Raw genomic sequence first — 19,476 nt, 5'->3', positions numbered from 1 at the left:
TCTAATCATTTCATCAAGCAAGTATTTTCAGATTCTCCCTCAACTGACCACTTACATATTTTTAAAATACATACAAGTCATTTCTTATATCTACGAATTTGTGTCTTAGAAAGTAGGCGAGATGTTACAGTGAGCATATCAGTGTTTTATAAGCAAAGGCAATGGAAATTCAACTACGCAAGCAATAGGAGTCTGCCTCAAATCATTTTTATAATCACAATTGAACTCCAAGATCCTTTCTGCTCTGTTTTGTTCAAGTCCCCAGCAACTTGAGTTCCAGGATAAAAGTTTTTATAAACTATTTTTTAAGGCAACTATTTATTTTTGTCTAATTTACAAACATTGAATGTGTTGTATTTTTTAAAAAGTCTTGAAAAATAATTTAACAATGATTTCAAAGTTCAGACACCTACAAGGACAGGGGTGTTCTTTTTCTTCAAGAATTTTATTTTTGACACAACTATGTATTTCTCATGATTCTGTGGGTTGACTAGGATCAAGTAGGTGGTTTTTCTCTTCCACATAGTAGGAGCTGAAGTCACCCCAGTGGTTACATTAAGCTGGGCACTCATCTGCCACTGGGGTGCCCAAGATGAACTCTCATTCTCCATGGCCACTATCCATGTGGCTTTTTCATCATCAATATCTTGTTGTTCAGGGCTTTCTTAATTGTTGGAGGCAATATCCAAAGACAGACAAGGACTCTCACCGAGGGAAATAAAAGGCATACTTCAACAAAATGGAAGTTTAGATGAGCGGAAACATTTGACTTGATTTAGCATTTATGTTTTTCCCAACTGTAGGCCATTCAGTTTCAAGCTAAAGTTTCCTTAACTATGAATCTGTAAATTTCACTGAATTATAAAATTTAATTGCCTTCTAAGTTGTGATATTAATAGATGTGGGTTTTTTTTTAAAGAAGGACTGGGTGAAATAAAACTAAGACACTCATTCACATTTTATTCAGCTTCTTCTCCACCCTTTCACCCACTAAGCAGCAAGCAAAAAAATTTTAAAGGCGCAAGTAAAACTATTTATCTTACTTTTATTTCCAAATGATTCTGCACTTTTTGATGCTCCCTGTTGCTTTAAGTAAAATATAATATCCTAACAATTTGTAGGTGGAGGTGAACTTCAATCAGGTGGAGGTGAACTGCAAAAGTAGACTGCATTCAAAGGAAAAAAAAAAAAAAGATTTGACGAAAGAGAAAAAAAGGAAGGAAATGATCCTGACACTGTTATAAAAGTGTCTGTTTATAAAAACATCAAGAGATTTTGTTTGCACCTGTTTCACTTTTGTTTAAAGTCAAGAGCTGCATTACAGCACGTAAACCAGGGTGTTGGTATTGTGGGAGGGGACTTAAAACAGTAAGGAAAGCTTCAGAAACAGTTTCCTCAACACAGAAAAGAACAGAACTCTTTTACTTATGAACCAGGTAATTTCCCAGAGAGACTGTTGGAGGGACATTTACAAAGTCTAGGACCCAATATGCCATGTCCGGCACGCTCGCTCCTGCACAGGAGATAAAATCATCTCTTCATGTATAGGGACGGCTGTCCTCGTCTCAGATCAGTTTGAGAAGCAGCTCTGGCAGCGGGGGACGTAGGTGTGTTCTACTACACTGAATGGAGTGAAGCTAAAAATATGTTGAGTGTCTGATAAGAACGCCATTCTCCTCAAACTCTCATTTAACGTCAGACTTTCTGTTTTGCTTTTAAAGAAAAATGTTTTACAAGGGCAGCATGAAGCGGACAAAATCTGGAGCAAAGAAGGATTTTATGCTGTTGTCATTTTTCTCAGCATCTTTGTTATTATAGTAACGTGTTTGATGGTAAGTTTGCTTCTTTATATATCTTATCCCTTACTGAGCCACTGCTTAATACTATGGGATACTGTCATTCAAACGAATGTTGAAAAGACTGGGAACAGAAGCAAGGCTATGATCCTATTAGACTGGGAATATTTCATATCTGACGGCAGAGTGATAGCTAAGGAAAACCTAAGGAATTACAGATTCTGACCTGCAGAATAAGGCTGTAATTGCACTGAGGCTTTTAGTAACTTGATCAACCCTGGGAATGAAGCTTTAGAAAGTGATTTACCGTGGTCACTGGAGCCCTCAAAGTCATTAAAGTCCCATGGGCACACTTTGGGCTTACTTTATTTCTTCTTTTATATCATCTTTATGGAACTCAGGACAAATTTTAAAAAGAAACGTCTTAGGGGCAAGCTTATATCTTTAAGAATCGTTGATTTCCTTATTTATTTTTAAAGATAAATAGCATTAGATAGTAATGCTATTAGATAAATAGCTAAAGATAGATAGCATTCTCTGAAATTCTAGGCATTAAAAGGGATGATCATAGGCTCAAAGGCTAGATAATTCACTGTTGACTAACTTTTTAGGTGAATGAATTTAAAAAGTATAAAAGTATACATGGCAAATAGTTCTGTTAATTATAAATTATAAATGTGTAGCCTTTAAAAGTATATTTCTAATTAAAAAATAAAAAAGAACCCAGAGCAAACCCACTAAACTAGGCAGCTCTATTTTGTATTGAGGGAGTTAATAGTTACTTTTCAAATACGTTGATAAGATTTTCCTATTCTTTCAAAAATTCTGTGATGTACTTTAAAATATTTGATGTTTACAAAGGGGTTTAAACATTTTTTTTTTCTTGTGCTATGTTCTTTTTAATTTTGTACATTTTCAAAAATATTCCTTCCTTAGCTCTTAAATGCCCCCAAAAGACATCACACTACATACTATTCAACCAACAGTATTGCTAAGTGTCCTATTGGTTTTTGTTCATTTATGCTTCCCCTGCTGGGGAGGGGTTTATGTTAGAAAGATTAGGGCTTAGTTGGGAAAGGCAGAGGCTGAGTAAGTCTAAACTTGAAGGATATAAAACATTTAAGGCCTTGAACATGGTGATGATGGGCATATTTCCTCGAGTCTAAATATAGGAAGCAGTAAGGACACCCTAAAGCTTCCATCATCATGAATTCAGAAGCGTCTGGTCTCCTTTGGGCACACATTTAGAAAGATTTCTAAGAATTGTGACACTATAATAAAAAGAATAACTTAAACATTGAGTAAGAAATTTGATTTTTATATATTAAACGGTGGAGACTGAGAGGGAAAAATTTAATGAGACAAAGTTGGAGATTTTAGGGAAACTATGACTGAGACCTCTGGGCATTTTTTAGTATTTTAGAGGGTGTGTTTTTTTTGTTGTTGTTGTTGTAATAGTTAATTGCACTATTTTAACACATGCGGTTCTTCTTTTCCTTAATCTGAGGAATCTTGAGGGCTTTTTTCTCTCTTGTCAGTCACAATTAGAGTGTTTTTCTGCTTCACAGATGAAAAGATGGGAGGAAGAGGAGAATTCAAGGAGGTTGAGAGTGCTAAAAGCAGAGATTGCTGGGGGTGCGTTGGGAGGGGTGGACGGATAAGATTGGGCAGAGCAAAGGCTAGGGTAAAGGAGGGAAGTGGGAAAGCAGATTCCTGAGTAGCCTCTGAGTCCTGGAGGGCAGAGAGAGGCCCAGCAGAGCCTGCTTTTACCATGTAGGACTTGGTCCAGGCTCTGCCTCTCTAACTCAGGAGCACCTGCATATCCAGCATGACTGGATAAATCCTTTCATGACATATTGGTCTCATGAGGCAAAAGAATCTGTGGTGGCCACACTCTCAACCCCTTGGGGCCAGAGACTAGCTCTTCTTTTCCCAGTTTTTGCCAAGCATCAATGTAAAAGTCAGAAACCTAGATAAGTCTGCTCCAAAGTTACTAGAACAAATCGAGAAAGGAATGTTTCCAAAGTATGGGTGATTGCTGTCCACTTGGTTGGCAGTTAGATTCATCCATTCATTCAGTCTACAAATTCCTGCAGGGGATACACTGTGGACCTGTGGTTGGCACTGTGGCCAAAGGAGAGAAAAAGATCCCTGTTCTTGTAGGACCTATACTCTAAAGGGGGGGTGGGGGGGGGACACAGATAATAATTTAGTACTTTTTTTTTAAACAAATACTGAACATGCTGCATGATTCCAAGTATTTGACCTTCTGGAAAAGGCAAAACTTTAGAGATAGTCAAAAGATCAGTGGTTGCCAGAGGTTTCAGGAGAGGAGATGGATAGGTAGAGCACAGCAGATTTTTATGGCAGCGAAACTATTCTGTACAATACTGTGGTGGTGAATACATGGCATCATGGATTTGTTAAAACCCATAGAATGTACAACAAAAAGAGCGAACCCTAATCTAGACTACCGACTTCGGTTAATTATAATATCCAGTATTGGCTCATCAATTGTAACACATGTGACCACACTAATACAAAATGTTAATAGGGAAAATTGTTTAGGGAAATAGGGGAGAGAGGGTATATGAGAACTCTGTACTCTTTGCTGTTTTGTATAAACCTAAAACTGATCTTAAAAAATGAAGTCTATTCATTTTTTAAAAAAATTATATATTGTGCAGCACTGTGAAGAGATACCTTAATAGTGAGTGAGCAGAACAGAACCCTCGGAGACTTCCAAGATATGTGACAATGTGGGGAGAGGGCCTCCCAGGCAGAGGACACAGCAGTTGAGGTGGGAATAAGCCAGCCTCTCTGGGCTTAACAAGAAGGGTGGAAGCTGAAAGTTTTAAGCAGAGCTTTGATGTGATTTGATGTGTGGATTTACAAGAGCAGGTGCTGTGCTGGTGAAGAGTGGTTGGGGACAGAACACGAGGCAAAGCTGGGAGCAGTAGGACTCTTCTGGAAGCCATTGTGTTAGCCTGGTGACAAAGATGATGATGGCCCAGAGGAGGGATGGTGGTGGAGATGGAGAGAAGTGAACGGTTGGGATTTATTTGTAAACGGAAATGACAGGATTTGCTCCCTTCTCAGGGAGAAGGAAAGAAAGAAATTAAGGTTGACTCCTCATTTATTTGGCTGAGTACCTGGCTGGTGGAGCTCCCATTTCTTGGGCAAGGAACACGTTGGAGGTGGGGGTAGTGAGAGAAACAACACTTTTCATGTGTCTTCCAGTTGCCCTTGAATAAATGAAAGAAGTAGAATGATATATTTCAAACACAATCTTAAATTTTCATGAGAAAAGTTCGCTTTGAAAAGTCACAGGGGAGGGGTGCCTAGGTGGCTTAGTTAGTTGAGCATCTGACACTTGATTTCAGCTCAAGTCATGATCTCACAGTTCATGGGATCCAGCGCCATCAGGCTCTGTGCTGATTGCGCAGAACCTGCTTGGGATTCTCTCTCTCCGTCTCTCTCTGCCCCTCCCCCGCTCGTGTGTGTGTGTGTGTGTGTGTGTGTGTGTGTGTGTGTGTGTGTACACACACACACACACACACACACACACATACTCTCTCTCTCTCTCTTTAAAATAAGATTTTAAAAAAGGGAAAAAACGTAACAGAGGAACCAGCAGTATACATGAAGGAATTAATACTGATAGAAAAATTCTGGAGCACCTGGATGGCTCAGTCAGTAAAGCGTCCAACTCTTGATTTGGGCTCAGGTCATGATCTCATTGTTCGTGAGTTCAAACCCCTCATAGGGCTCCATGCTGACAATACAGAGCCTGATTGGGATTCTCTGTCTCCCTCTCTCTCTGCCCCTGCCCCACTCTCTCTCTATCTTTCAGAATAAATAAATTTTAAAAGAAAAAAAAATTTTTTTACCTACTCAGACTGGATTTAACATGAAGTTAAGTTTATCTGATGCAACTATAACACTGACATGTCAACAGTTCACATTTAGGGACTTGTCAAATGTGATTCTCTAAAAAAGCTTATCTTTGCTCAAGTACTTTTGATAGTGACCTTGATTTAAAGTAAGTTTTTTACTTGGCTCTCTCAGTAATAGTTGTGCTATCACTTTTGCAGTTTTCAAACACATAATATTCTGATTCTATTTCCCATGATTTTGTTGATTCCATGCAAAAGAAAAGACACAATACAGAATTTCCCCTCTGGCAATAACTATATGTATGAGAGATCAAATACCATTATTTGGATCCAGCCTTCCTACATACCACAGAAACAAAAGGCATATGGTTTTATTATGAAATTTTATAGGTAAATTGCTGTGATGGTGGATTATGTGTGCTATGTAACAATAACATAAGGCTTGGCAAAATTTTTGAAATGTGGCATATTGTTTACTTTCCTTAAAATAAAAAAAAATTATATTGCCAGGCATAAAATTAGACATGCATGACATTTTCAAATGTGTGACTTATTTAGCACCTCTCAGATGTGAATGTAGAGTGGGTGGAGCGACAAATAGACAAATACAATTTTCCAAGGAAAAGTGTGTGGGCAATTTCCAATCCATCCAGTCCGTTTTAGGTAGGGGAAATTTATTACTAAGAATTAGTTATTAAACTTCAATAAACAATGGAAAGAACATTTATCATCAAAATTAAGTCTTCAAATGTACTTAGAGGTTTATTACGAAGTGCAAAGGCATTTATGAAATGTAGGTAGAGATATCTGCAAGCCAGATTGCTTCTGGAAAGCAATTTTAGAAAATACAGGAAAAGAGCTCTTGATGTCAACAAAAGTTTTAGCATGTTAGACCCATAAAAAAGCCAATTATTAGTCATGTAGAAGTTTTCTAGTCATGGTCTTGGTAGCTGAGACAGGAAGTTGTATGTCAGATCACCTGCTATAGCCTGAGCCCCATGCAGTGAAAACATGTCACAGGTGGACATAAACAGCTACCCTCTTCTAATTGGTTATATATAATTGCTAGAGACTGAGGGAAATGGGAATAGATTTCTGGCTGGAATGATCTGTTTACAGAACCATTTCTGTAAAACATACCATTTTCAGAGTAGGCATGTGCCTTGAAGCAATTTTTAATTTTGTCCTATCTTAATAAAAACTGTTTACTTCTTAAGTATTAAGAATGCAATCCTCTTAATAATAAAAATCATAACAATAGTAATATTTAATGTCTTCCCTTTATTGCACACTTACTGGTACTAAATTGGCACTAAATTTACTGTGTGGTCCTAAATACTCCATGTATTTTTAAGCCACTTTATTGAAGTATGATTGACATACAAAAAGCTGTGCAGATTCATGGACACAACTTGGTGAGTTTGGAGATAAGTATATACCTATGAAACCGTCACCACCATCTTTGTCATAGATCTTCCTATCACTTCCAAAAGTGTCCTCCTGCTCTCTATTTTTTTATTATTTTTTGAAAGCTTATTTATTTTGAAAGAGAGAGAGAGTGCATGCATGCATGAGCCAAGAGGGGCGGAGAGAGAGGGAGAGAGAGAATCCCAAGCAGGTTCCATGCTGTCAACGTGAAGCCCAACACGGGGCTCAGTCCCACAACCCTGGGATCATAACCTGAGCTGAAATCAAGAGTCAGATGCTCAACCCGCTAAGCCAACCAGGCACTCAATTTTTTAATTATTATTATTTTGTATTGTGATAAGAACACTTAACATATGATCTACCCTCTTAGCAAGGTATTTTAAGTATACAGTGTTGTATTATTAACTATAGACTCCATGCATAAACACTTAATGTATTTTAGTTTGCTAATTTTACTGATGAGGAAACCAAGATCCTGAGAGGATCAGTGACTTGACCAAGAGCACACAAAGGGACTGGGTAATTATATTGGGGAGAGAGGAGGATCTGTCCTGTGCACTGTCGAGTATCTAGCAGCATCCCTGGCTTCTGCCCACTAGATGCCAGTAGCACCCCACCACACACCCTAGTATGACAACCAAAACCATCTCAGAACATTACCAAATGCCCCTGAAGGGCTAAATCCCTGCTGGTTGAGAACCACTGTCTTACAACTTAATTCCATGACAACCCACCTGTTGCCAGGTAACAACATCTTCCATTCTTTCCATGTGTTGTCAACCAAGTCTCTCTCTTGAGTATTTTTTTTAAATTTTAGGGAAAGAGAGAAAGAGAGAGAAGGGGGGGAGGAAGAGAGAGGAAGAGAGAGAAAGAGAGAGAGAGAGAGAGAGAGAAAATCTTGAGCAGATTCCATGCTCAGTGCAGAGCCTGATGCAGGGCTCAATCCCATGACCCTGGGATCATGATCTGATCCAAAATCAAGAGTTGGATGCTCAACCAAATGAACCGCCCAGGTGTCCTCACTCTTGAGTATTTTTAAAGTGTCTTGTAAGCATTATATATTCTCCAAGGCGTAAGCATCAGTTCTACCTAATCAAAGGCGTAGGCATCAGTTTGTACACATATGACACAGATTAAAAAGCTGACCTGTAACCAGCGATGAAGTAAGCCAATGACTGTAAAAATATGTGGCAAAGGTTCTTCAGCAAGAACATAAACTCATGAAGTAAAGAAGGACTTTGGACTAGAGCTACTTCTATACCAATATAATCATAAAAGTTACCTGTCAAGAGCTATTGAGAAAGCTGTTATTTCCTTGGCTGTCTCATTTTCATTTTTGAAAATAAGTATTTGCTTCTCCAAATTTTCATTTTAAAAATGAAAATATGCTTCTCCAAATATTCTAATTTGGAAATGAAAATATGCTTCTCCAAAACCCAAATGTAAACAGGCAATCAAATGTTCTGATGTACATATTATATTCAGATGTGAAGAACTAAGAATATATAACATATGTATTATCTTTTATTAAAGATATTTTTGTGAAGGTACAGATATATTTGTTTCTCTTCTCATTCAAGTAAATAGCTGGCTTGCAATTAAGAAATAAAAAGTTAGGGACACCTGGCTGGCTCAGGCAGAAAAGCATGCAACTCTTCATCTTGGGGTCATGAGTTTGAGCCCTATGTTGGGTGTAGAGATTACTTAAATAGATAAATATTTTTTAAAATAATCAATAAAAATAAATTAAAAAGATGTCCTGCCTTAAATTCTATTGCCTCACCTTTTAGTAATTATGTATTTAACTTAGCAATCTTGTGTTATCTTATTGGTACTGTTCTAGTATTTCTAGGATTTTGTTTGCGCAAAGTGGTGGCAAAGTGCCTTTGAGGGTTATGAAAACTGAAGAGAAGCAGTAAATTAACTGCCCCCCCCCCAGTTCTTAGGCATCATACACAGGGTAGGGATATTTATCTTCAATGTTTTCTATCCTATAGCTCGTAAAAGTAATTATAATAAGAGTAAGAAGATTTGTCACTTAATACTAGATGTCTTGTTTTTTTCTTATGCAGTAATATTTCTCATAGGAATATTTAGCACCATCATTTTCAAAAATTTAAGATTTAGCTTTACCCTACCTTTGTCAGTGAACGCCACCAGTATAAAAATTTCCAGTGTACGAGGAAGTGAACTGAATAAAAGACAAAAAGGATTATTTTTAATTGCCTGACAGTTCAATTTATAAGAATGCATTTGTAGTTATACTCCCTAGGTGCATAGTCCTTTTCCTTAAAGAGAAATTTTAATCCACAAAAGATATACTCTTAGATTTGGTGGTGTTGAAAGCCAGTGGTGAGAACCGATCTGCAGCAGATGTGATGTCAGAGTCAATCGTTAAGAATGATAGCATGGCAAAGAGCAGCACCAGAAGTAATGTAAGGGTGTGGAAAGTACATGGGTCTGCAAAGCAGAACTGCCCCAGGACTTGGATCTGCCCTCACTGACTGCTGACTTTGGGCAAGCCACATGATTCAGATGGACTGTAATTTTTTCAATGTATAATTAAGTCAGAAGGACCTATAGTGATCATTCTAACTCTGATTCCATCTGTACCCCTAATTTCAAAGACACTTAGGGGGCACATGCACCCCAATGTTTATTGCAGCACTGTCAACGATAGCCAAATTATGGAAAGAGCCCAAATGTCCATCAACTGATGAATATACACATACACAATTGAATACTACTCGGCAATGAAAAAGAATGAACTCTTGCCATTTGCAACAACATGGATTGAACTGGAGGGTATTATACTAGGCGAAATAAGTCACTCAGAAAAAGATAGGTATCACATGACTTCACTCATATGTGAACTTGAGAAACTTAACAGCTGATCCTAGGGGAAGGGAAGGAAAAATAAGATTAAAAAAAAAGAGGAAGGCAAACCATAAGAGACCCTTAAATACAGAGAACAAACTGAGGGTTGATGGGGTGGGGGAAGAGGAGGGAAAATGGGTGAGGGGCATTAAAGAGGGCACTTGTTGAGATGAGCACTGAGTGTTGTATGTAAGTGATAAATCACTGGATGCTACTCCTGAAGACAAGACTACAAGGTATGTTATCTAACATGAGAATTAAATAAATTAAATAAATAAATAAATAAATAAATAAATAAATAAATCACTTAATGTACAATCACTCCTATTTCTTACCTCTCTGTCCAAACCTCTGTCTTGTTATAATCTGAGATGTTGGACCTGAGACATAATTAAATTTCATTTTCACTCATTTTTACATAATTTCAAAACTCCCTTTTATATCACAATTTCTAGTTCTTCAGTTCTTAATTTTGTGTCATCTTTCTCATGAGTTTGGGTTAATTTTTTCCAGGAAATGTACACAGGCAGTATATTCCCAGACACCTTGTGTATTTGAGATACTATTAGCTTCATTCTCATGAACTTCAATTTATCGAGATGTGGAATTCATGCATTTTTTTGTAAATGCATTTTTTCCTCTGTCACAAAAACTCTCCCATTTTCCCCTCACATTTATTCTTTTTTCAACTGACATGTTTTTTGGCTGAGCACCTTTTTCATTCCATATCTCTAATTCCATGAGAACAGGGTATAGTCTATTTTGTTCATAGCAGAATCCTCAGTAGGTCTCACAATACATGACATTCAGTGGGCACTGAAAAATAGTTCTGAATGATTCACAGCTCTCTCACTTAGTCTGGTTTATCGTTCACAGTGACTTTTCTCTGACTTCTGTATGCCATTGTTTCCCTTGTTTTCACCTTGTTCTCTTATCTTTTTGCTATATATTCCAGGCAATCTCCTGACTTTGCCACATATGCCATTGGCTGTGTTTTCTGCATTGTCATTTCCGTTCTTTGCTGCTTAAAAGATTTTCATCCTGCTCCCGAGTTTTCAGCTTTTAAAATCCTTTTCTTCTTCATCTCAGTCTGATATCTTTTCATCTTACATTGCTGTGTTTTGCTTCTTTTTGATTTTTTAGAATATTATTTTGTTAAGCAGACTTTTTAACAACATATTTTTTGCCCATTTTAACCATTTTCTATTTTTATCATTGTAGTAAAGTTGACATACAATGTGTGTTAGTTTCGGGTGTACAATATAGTGATTCAACCATTCTATATATTACTCAGTGCTCAGCATGATAAACATAGTCACCACTGCCACCACACAATGTTATTATAGTATTATTGAGTCTATTGCCTATGCTTCTGTTACTTCTATATTGTATAAATGGAAGTTGGTACCTCGTAATCCCCTTCACCTATTTCCCTCATTACCCTACCCCCTTCCCTCTGGCAACCACCAGTTTGTTCTCTGTATTTATGAGTCTGCTTCTGTTTGTTTCTTTGCTCATTGGTTTTGTTTTTTAGATTCCACATATAACTGAAATTATATAGCGTTTGTCTTTCTCTGATTTATCTCATTTAGTATAATGCACTCTAAGTCCATCCGTGTTATTACAAATGGCAAGATGTTACTCTTTTTATGGCTGCGTAATATTTCATTGTGTATATATGCCATCTTCTTTATCCACTCATCAGTGGATGGACACTGAGGTCGCTTCCATATCATGGCTATTGTTACTACATAAATATATAAAGTATGTATATATCTTTTCGAATTAGTGTTTTCATTTTCCTCAAATAAATACCCACAAGTGCTACCAATGTATTTTAAGAACATTAGACAAATATTTTCTAAAATTTTCCTGAAATACATTCTCAAAGGTATTTATCTTCTCCATTATTTCAGATTATTTCTTTCTCAATTTAATTTTTCTGTTTATTAATTCTTTAACAAATATGTATATACATATATATATATATGTATATATATTTTTTTTCCAGTAGATTTCAAATATAGATATAACTAGAATTTAAAAGACTTTGAAAGAAAGACTTAGTCTTAGGACTAGTTAGAGTGAATGTGATTGAAAAGTGCCAAGAAAGCCCTCTCCCTTAAAATATCACTTGTTCAGCTAATGGATTTCAGACATTAAACAAGGGAGTTCAGTTGGCCTAAAGCTTTTTAAAATGCAGACATTGTCAGTGCTGTAATTACAGACAATGGGTTAAGTCACCCCTTTATGTGCATTAACTTATCAAGTCACTTCCTGAGAACATACTTAAAGAAATACAAGGGCATCTAGTTTCTTCTTTAAGTTTATTTATTTTGAGAGAGAAAGAGAGAGAGAGAGAGCAGAGGATGGGCAGAGAGAGGGAGAGAGAGAATCCCAAGCAGGCTCTGCACTGTCAGTGCAGAGCCCAACACATGGTTTGAACTCAATGAACCATGAGATCATTACCTGAGCTGAAACCAAAAGCTGGCCACTTAACCAACTGAGCCACCAACTAGGCACCCCAAGGGCATATAGTTTCTGCGGTAATTGGAGTAGAGGAGTCAGCATTAAGAGAAAAAAAAATCAAATCATTATGTTGTATGCCTTAAACTATATAATGTTATATGTCCATTACATCTTAATAAAACTAGAAAAGATAAAATAATCTTTTTTAAAAAAAGTTGAAATAGGGGTACCTGAGTGGCTCAGTCAGTTGAGTGTCTGACTCCTGACTTTGGCTCAGGTCATGATCTCATGGTTCATGAGTTCAAGCCCTGCATTGGGCTCTGAGCTTACAGCTTGGAGCCTGCTTGGGATTCTGTCTCTCTTGCTCTCCGCTCTCCCCCCACTAGAGCTTTATCTCTCTCAAAATAAATAAATAAACATTAAAAAAAAAAATTCTCTCCCTCTGTCCCTGTCCCTCGCTTGCATACTCTTTCCCTCTCTAGAAAATAAAAGTCAATCATAAATTAAAAAGGAAAATAATAAATAAAAATAGAAAAGAAAAACTTATTAAAAGAGAAGGCTGAGGATGAGAAACAAACTCTACTTCCTCACAATTCAGTCCATGGAGGGTTTGAGCAAAGTCAGCCCAATTCCTTCAAAAATTTAAAAATGACAATCCTACCATTTCTGAAGTGAATTAGCCATTCCAGAAAGGACTCTGAGAATGGAGGAAAGTAATATATTTGCTTTTTCCTACATGCATTCAAGATTAAAAAGGAGAAGGTGCCTGCGTGGCTCAGTCGGTTAAGCTCCCGACTTCAGCTCAAGTCATGATCTCGTGGTTCATGAGTTCGAGCCCTGCGTCAGGCTTTGTGCTGACAACTCAGAGCCTGGAGCCTGCTTCAGATTCTGTGTGTGTCTCTCTCTACTCCTTTTCCCACTCGCACTCTGTCTCTCTCTCTCAAAAATAAGTAAACATTAAAAAAATTTTTTTAATTAAAAGGGGAAAGAGGTAAGAAATGAAATTCTGGTTATCCAAATTATTCTTTGATAAGTGCCCTACATTTAAATTTTTCAAGAAGTTACAAGATATTCAAGTTAATACATGGCTAGTGTGGATATTTACCAACATAAGAAATTAAGATTTATAACATAACCATGTTTTCATTATATTTTACAAGATTTTATTCTCCCATGTTGTACTGGATGCAGATCTCTGTTTCTGTAAATGTCATCAGCCCATACATATTTCATGGCTCTTCCTTTCATCAGCCTTCCATTTCAGCCATTTTGAATAAAGATTTGCATGTGATCAAACTGACATCTGGCACTTTCATAAAATTAGCCAAATTTTCTTTTGAATATATATTTGAAGAATAGATCCATTAACACATTTGTTTAACAACTAGAAATACCAACCATATCCTTTTGGGGAAAAAAATCTCAATATAATAAAATTGAGAGACCATTCTGGAAGGCTTTGCTTAGTTGTATTATCATTGAACCTTCATTTTAGTTTGTCTTCTGGGTTGGGTTGGAAGAGATTATATTTTGTTGTTTAGTGTGCAAAATATGACAGCAAGACTTTGTATCTCCTTCTATAGATTCTTTACAGATTAAAAGAAAAGTTTCAGTTTTCCTTGCGACAAGATAAAGAGAAAAATCAGGAGATCCACCTATCACCCATTGCATTACAGCCAGCACAGTCTGAGGCAAAGACAGTCAACAGCATGGTCCAGCCCGAGCAAGCCCCAAAGGTGCTGAATGTGGTTGTGGACCCTCAAGGCCGATACACTCCTGAGATCAAAGCTACCACCGCTGTCTGCCCTTCTCCTTTCAAAATGAAGCCCATAGGACTTCAGGAGAGGTAAGAGCTTTTCTGTATCCCCCTACAGGTTACTTTTTTTAAAGATTATTCACCAACTAAAAATGATAGAACCAGAGATGATTGGCATATTGGATTTAAAATCGCTTACTGCCATCTTGCTATGTTACAAAGAATCTAGCTATGTTACAAAAATATTTTCGTTACATCAGATTCCATTTAACCTGTGGAGACCCAAGCCAAGGTCATCTTCAAGTACAGAACAGCTTCTATAATCAAATGTACTGAGTACATTTTAAGGGCTGGTGATGTAACATAACACTATCTCCTTTAATTGTCATTGAAACTCTGGTAGATAGAAGGACTAGGAATAAACTTAAGGTATTTCCTACCAAAGCCCACATTGTTTGATGTGAAGTGGGAAGAATCATTGTCACAAATCAATTTTTTTAAGTTTTATTTATTTATTTTAAGAGAGTGTGAGCAGGGGAGGGGCAGAGAAAAAGGGAGGCAGAGATAGAGAATTCCAAGCAGACTCCACACTGTCAGCACAGAGCCCGACGCACAGCTTGAACTCACAAACTGTGAGATCATGACCTGGGCCAAAATCAAGAGTTGGACACTCAACCAACTGAGCCACCCAGGCACCCCACAAATCAATTTTTTATGAAGTTGTCCCTCTGCTTCTTCTGAGCAAACAGTAAATCTCAAAATCCATGACATTTTTTTTAGTTGCTTTACCTGCCTTTGTGATGTACTTATACTGACACATTCTCACTCAAAACAAAGCCAATATATGAAAACCATGATATGCAAAGTACATAAAAGAGCTAATTCTTTACTTCCCCCAAAATATTAAGTAAAGCTTTCCCAAGGTATTTCTTTCTTTTTAATTTTTTTTTACATTTATTCATTTTTGAGAGACAGAGAGAGGCAAAGTACAGCGGGAGAGGGGCAGAGAGCGAGATGAACACAGAATCTGAAGCAGGCACTGAGCTATCAGCACAGAGCCCGACATGGGGCTCGAACTCACAAACCGTGAGATCGTGACCTGAGCAGAAGTAGGACACTCAACCGACTGAGCCACCCAGGCGCCCCCCCCCCACCCCTCATGGTATTTCTTAAAGTAAGAAGCTTCCTATCTATACTTAAAATATGAATGGGGTACTTGGATGGTTCAGTCGGCTAAGCATACGACTCTTGATTTTGGCTCAGGTCATGATCCCAGGGTTGTGGGATCAAGCCCCCCATTGGGCTCCGTGGTAAGTGTAGAGCCTACTTAGGATTCTCTCTCTCTTTCTCTCTCTTTCTCTCCCTCTGCCCCTTTCCCCCATTCACTCCCTTTCTATTTCCCTTTCTCTCAAAAAAAAAAAAATATATATATATATATATATATATATATGATTGATGTTATATCCAACACTGCATGTGAGGGTAGTGGGGGAACTGAGAGGCTCTCAAGGTACACTCCCCTGGTTCATTTTCCTCTTATTTTCCTATATCTTCATTTTCTGTCACTGTCCTTTTTGTTGTCTTAGGTTTTCAGATCACATCTCTAAATATATTTCCCATCACACACACACACACACACACACACACACACACACACACACACACACACTCACACATGCCACATCCCTTTAGAAAATATAAAAACTTCAGAAGACCAAAGTGGTCATTCAAGTTTTTTGAAATATTGTCCAAAAAAATGAATGAAGTAAAAGGAAAGGGATTTGTTGCAGTGATCTCTAAAGTCCTATAAAGGGAGAACACTTTGACTCCATAACAGAAGAAAAACAGAGAGCAATCAAGTCTTCCTCCCTTCCTCATCACCCCCAAATACTGGTTGGTTTCCTGATGGATCCATGTGGATCTCCAGGTACTATTTTCTTAGTTGGGTACCACAACACTGCTGTCTGGGCTGTAGACAAGATGGAACTTTCTCCTGGAGACTAACCAGGAGTCCAGAGAACTGGATTCCAGACCCAGCTCTGCCCTTTGCTGGATTAAGTGGCTTCATATGCGTCATTCACCTATCTGGGCCTTACTTTCTTCATCTGTAATATGAAGGGGTTAAACTTGACTTCTTTGCTTCCTTCAGGCTCTTTTGCTTTTGTCACTCAAATGAGTTTTGTACATTGATTTGCTTCCACGTGAAACCTCAAAGCAAGTATCTGAGGTGATGTACCACAAGCGGGGTGGCAGAAGAGATTTGCTCCGATGAAAGCAATAAGGTGGTCATTTTCTACAGATGATTTAAAGATGATAATAAAACTACCTAAAAGTCAGACTAACTTTTACTATCATCATGCACTGCCAATTCTAAGCAAGGCCAGTGGTGAAATCCTCTAGGAAGTACCTATTGCCAGAATCCTACCTTTTGTCGGCCACTGCTGGGCATGTTGGAATTTCAAGCAGCATAAGGTTAACTACTCCTTTATTCATTTAAATGAAGCGAACGTTTGAGAACAGAGAGTACAGGGATGGTGTCTTACTCATCTTCATGGTCCACGTGGGGACTCTAGCAGAGTAAGTGTGTAATCAGTGTCAGATTCCCTGCCACCTGGTCTACAAACTTCCCCGCCTCCCCACCCATCGCCTCCCACTTCCTTCCCACCTCAGGGGAGGAGAAAGCTCTTCTGTCCACATGGACCTCTCCGGTCAGTCGCTCCCACTCCTGATAGCTCGCTCCATCAATTTTCCTTCTCTGTTTTCAACTGTGCCCTCTTTGCTAACGTGGTGACTTTAGCATAGATTCTCTTCTATCAAAGAAACTTCTTTAACCCATTTCCTTCTCTGGTTCTTGTCTCTCCTTCCTTTCTCAGAGGAGTGTCTTATTAATAGAGTAGAGTGTATTCGTTGCCTCATTGGTCATTTTCAAACTTTAATCCTTGCTATTTGCACACTTGCCAAATTTATCAATGGCCTAAACAACAAATACAAAGCACATATTTCATTTCTTTTCCCATCTAGCACCAATGTCTACTTCATTTCTAAAATCTTCTCCTTCTTTGGCATCCAAGACACTATCCTTCTGGCTCTCTGGTGGCCACCGTTGGGTTCCCACCTAGATTCCTTTCTTCCCTTAGCTTCCAAGTTCCATCAGAGAGGCTGATTTGAGCTGGAGGCACTGCTTTAGGAGCTATCCGGGTGTCAGGTAGCAACAGAAAAGGTGGTTGTGGTTGGATTACTTAGGGAGGTGGGTCCAAGGTAAGAAGAGGGAGTGGGGAGGAGGAAGGGCATCTGGAGAGGGAAATTCAAGTGTCACTTCCTATGGAAGCCATTCCTTCCTTCTCCTTTTTCCTCTAGCCCACTTCACCAATATTACTCATTCAGTTTCATCTCCTCTGCCCCCTTCTACTTTAGCTCCACAACCCTGTGTGCATACAATATTTATAGCATTTCTCAAGTGTACGTAAAACTAATCTATCTTATCCCATTGACTAAGCTTCTTAAGGACACATATATGGTTTACATGTCTCTTACATGTAGAACATAATTCCTAAAAAGCAAAAGCTCCTGGAAATAAATGCTTGCATGAATGAACGAATGATCAATGTTGTAATGAATAATTCTCAGGTGAGTTTTCAGATGTAGGGAAACACTGCTTTTCCCATCACCCCTTCTTCCTCTATTCTCACCCCATTTTTTCTGCCATAATTCCCTGCTAAGATGGTATAGTGATGTTTCAAGAGTGGTAAAATATGACAGGTGTATAGTGTTCCATGCAATCAAGAAACATTTCTGAGAGTCTTAAAAGCCTTAAAACTTAATTTATGCTTATGTGTTCTAATGGTGTCTTTAAAATAGACTTGTGTTTTATATCCCTCCATCTCCTGATCCTGAAGTGAAATAATAATCCCTTGTTTATTGTATGGAAATCTGGCTTCATTAAAATCTCCATGAGACCATAGAAGCTGAACTATGAGTCACTTGTCCCCCAAATATTTTGGGTCATGCCATATAAATCTCTCATCTCTGATGGAGAGAATCTATTCCTGTGACATTATTAATAATAAAGTATAATTTAAAAAATAAAATAAATAAATAAATAAAAGAAACTATAGAGACCGAATGTGAATGCTTTACCTAAATACAAAGAATATATCCCCAAAATTATGAAGATAAATTTTCCAACTAGTCACTATTATCATATTGATTCTTGTTCCTCAGATTTTCTCATTATTGATTTCTCTTTTTGGAACCATCACCCTGGGCCCAGATCTCATTAGTTCTTATTTGAATTACTGTGTCCTGTGATCATGAGAATGACACCAGGAGGAGCATGTGTTACATATTTCATTTATTTCATCTCCTCTGCCTGATCTAATCCTCTTCTCTCCTCCTTCGATTCATACCATACACTCTTCAGATTTATTTTGCTGTAACAGTACTTGCATTGTAAGAGTACTGCTGTGTAAAAATCCTCAAAAGCTCCCTTGTGCCTACAGCCTGAGGCCCAGACCAGCTTGCTGGGCCTTAGAGGTCCTATACTATTGGACGCTGATCCTTCTCTCCAAATACGTTTGCTGCTACTCCCAAAATACACCTTCCGTTCCATCCAGTCTTCTCCAGTGTGCTGTGGTCCTGTCTAAATTTGCATCTGTGTTCACCTGGTCCCTCTTCTCTCTCCTCCTGTCTATCTCTAGTCTCTAAATCCCAGCCAAAACTTAACCTCCTACTGTTGGCTGTGACACTTACCCATCCCCACAGGGATTCTTAACACCTCTGAATTCTCACATGCACTGCTCCTCTAGCAGTGATTTTCATTAAAGAATAATTATTCAGAAAGGGACTAACACTGGTTTTCAAGTAGTTTGTCCTGTCCCGTCACCAGCTTGGAAGACCCTTCAGGACAGGTATAGGCTCAAATGCTCTTGTGTCTACCATGGTTCCTGCGACCCTGGTACATTGTAAACACAGAAAAATATTATGGACTTTCTTAATTAATGTGCCTTTGCATCTAGAGATCTCATATATTTCCAAGGAAACTTCCACAAGAACAAATAGCCTAATGATAAACTCCGGGGCTAAGTCTCTGTGCTAATATTGCTTCTGACATTCACTAAATAAGTGAGTCAACAAGATAATTAAGTCCTATGTTGTGTCGTTTCTGCAATGTACAAAATAGGCATGATAATATCTGTTCTGCCTTTTTTCAAAGGACACGATAAAATTAACAATCAAGAGGTGCCTGGGTGGCTCA

The 19,476-nt window shown here is 38.1% G+C and overlaps 1 protein-coding gene across 2 annotated transcripts in view; it reads left to right on the top strand.

Moving 5' to 3' along the window:
• Window positions 1–19,476, top strand: part of PTPRR (protein tyrosine phosphatase receptor type R) — a 274,719-nt gene that overhangs the window by 166,790 nt on the left and 88,453 nt on the right. The window contains exons 1-3 of one of the 2 annotated variants that reach the window (XM_042947173.1): window positions 1,551–1,607; window positions 1,722–1,832; window positions 14,050–14,312. In XM_042947173.1, coding sequence (XP_042803107.1) covers window positions 1,830–1,832; window positions 14,050–14,312 — 266 coding nt within the window. In that variant the 5' untranslated portion in view covers window positions 1,551–1,607; window positions 1,722–1,829. Of the gene's footprint in view, window positions 1–1,550; window positions 1,608–1,721; window positions 1,833–14,049; window positions 14,313–19,476 lie in introns of those variants that run through there. The other variant, XM_042947172.1, reaches the window with a different exon arrangement.

The sequence above is a fragment of the Panthera leo genome, chromosome B4 (genome assembly GCF_018350215.1).
Source record: "Panthera leo isolate Ple1 chromosome B4, P.leo_Ple1_pat1.1, whole genome shotgun sequence".
Lineage (NCBI taxonomy): Eukaryota > Metazoa > Chordata > Mammalia > Carnivora > Felidae > Panthera > Panthera leo.
Note: the sequence above shows the minus strand (reverse complement) of the source record. Positions and strands in the feature narration are given on the sequence as shown.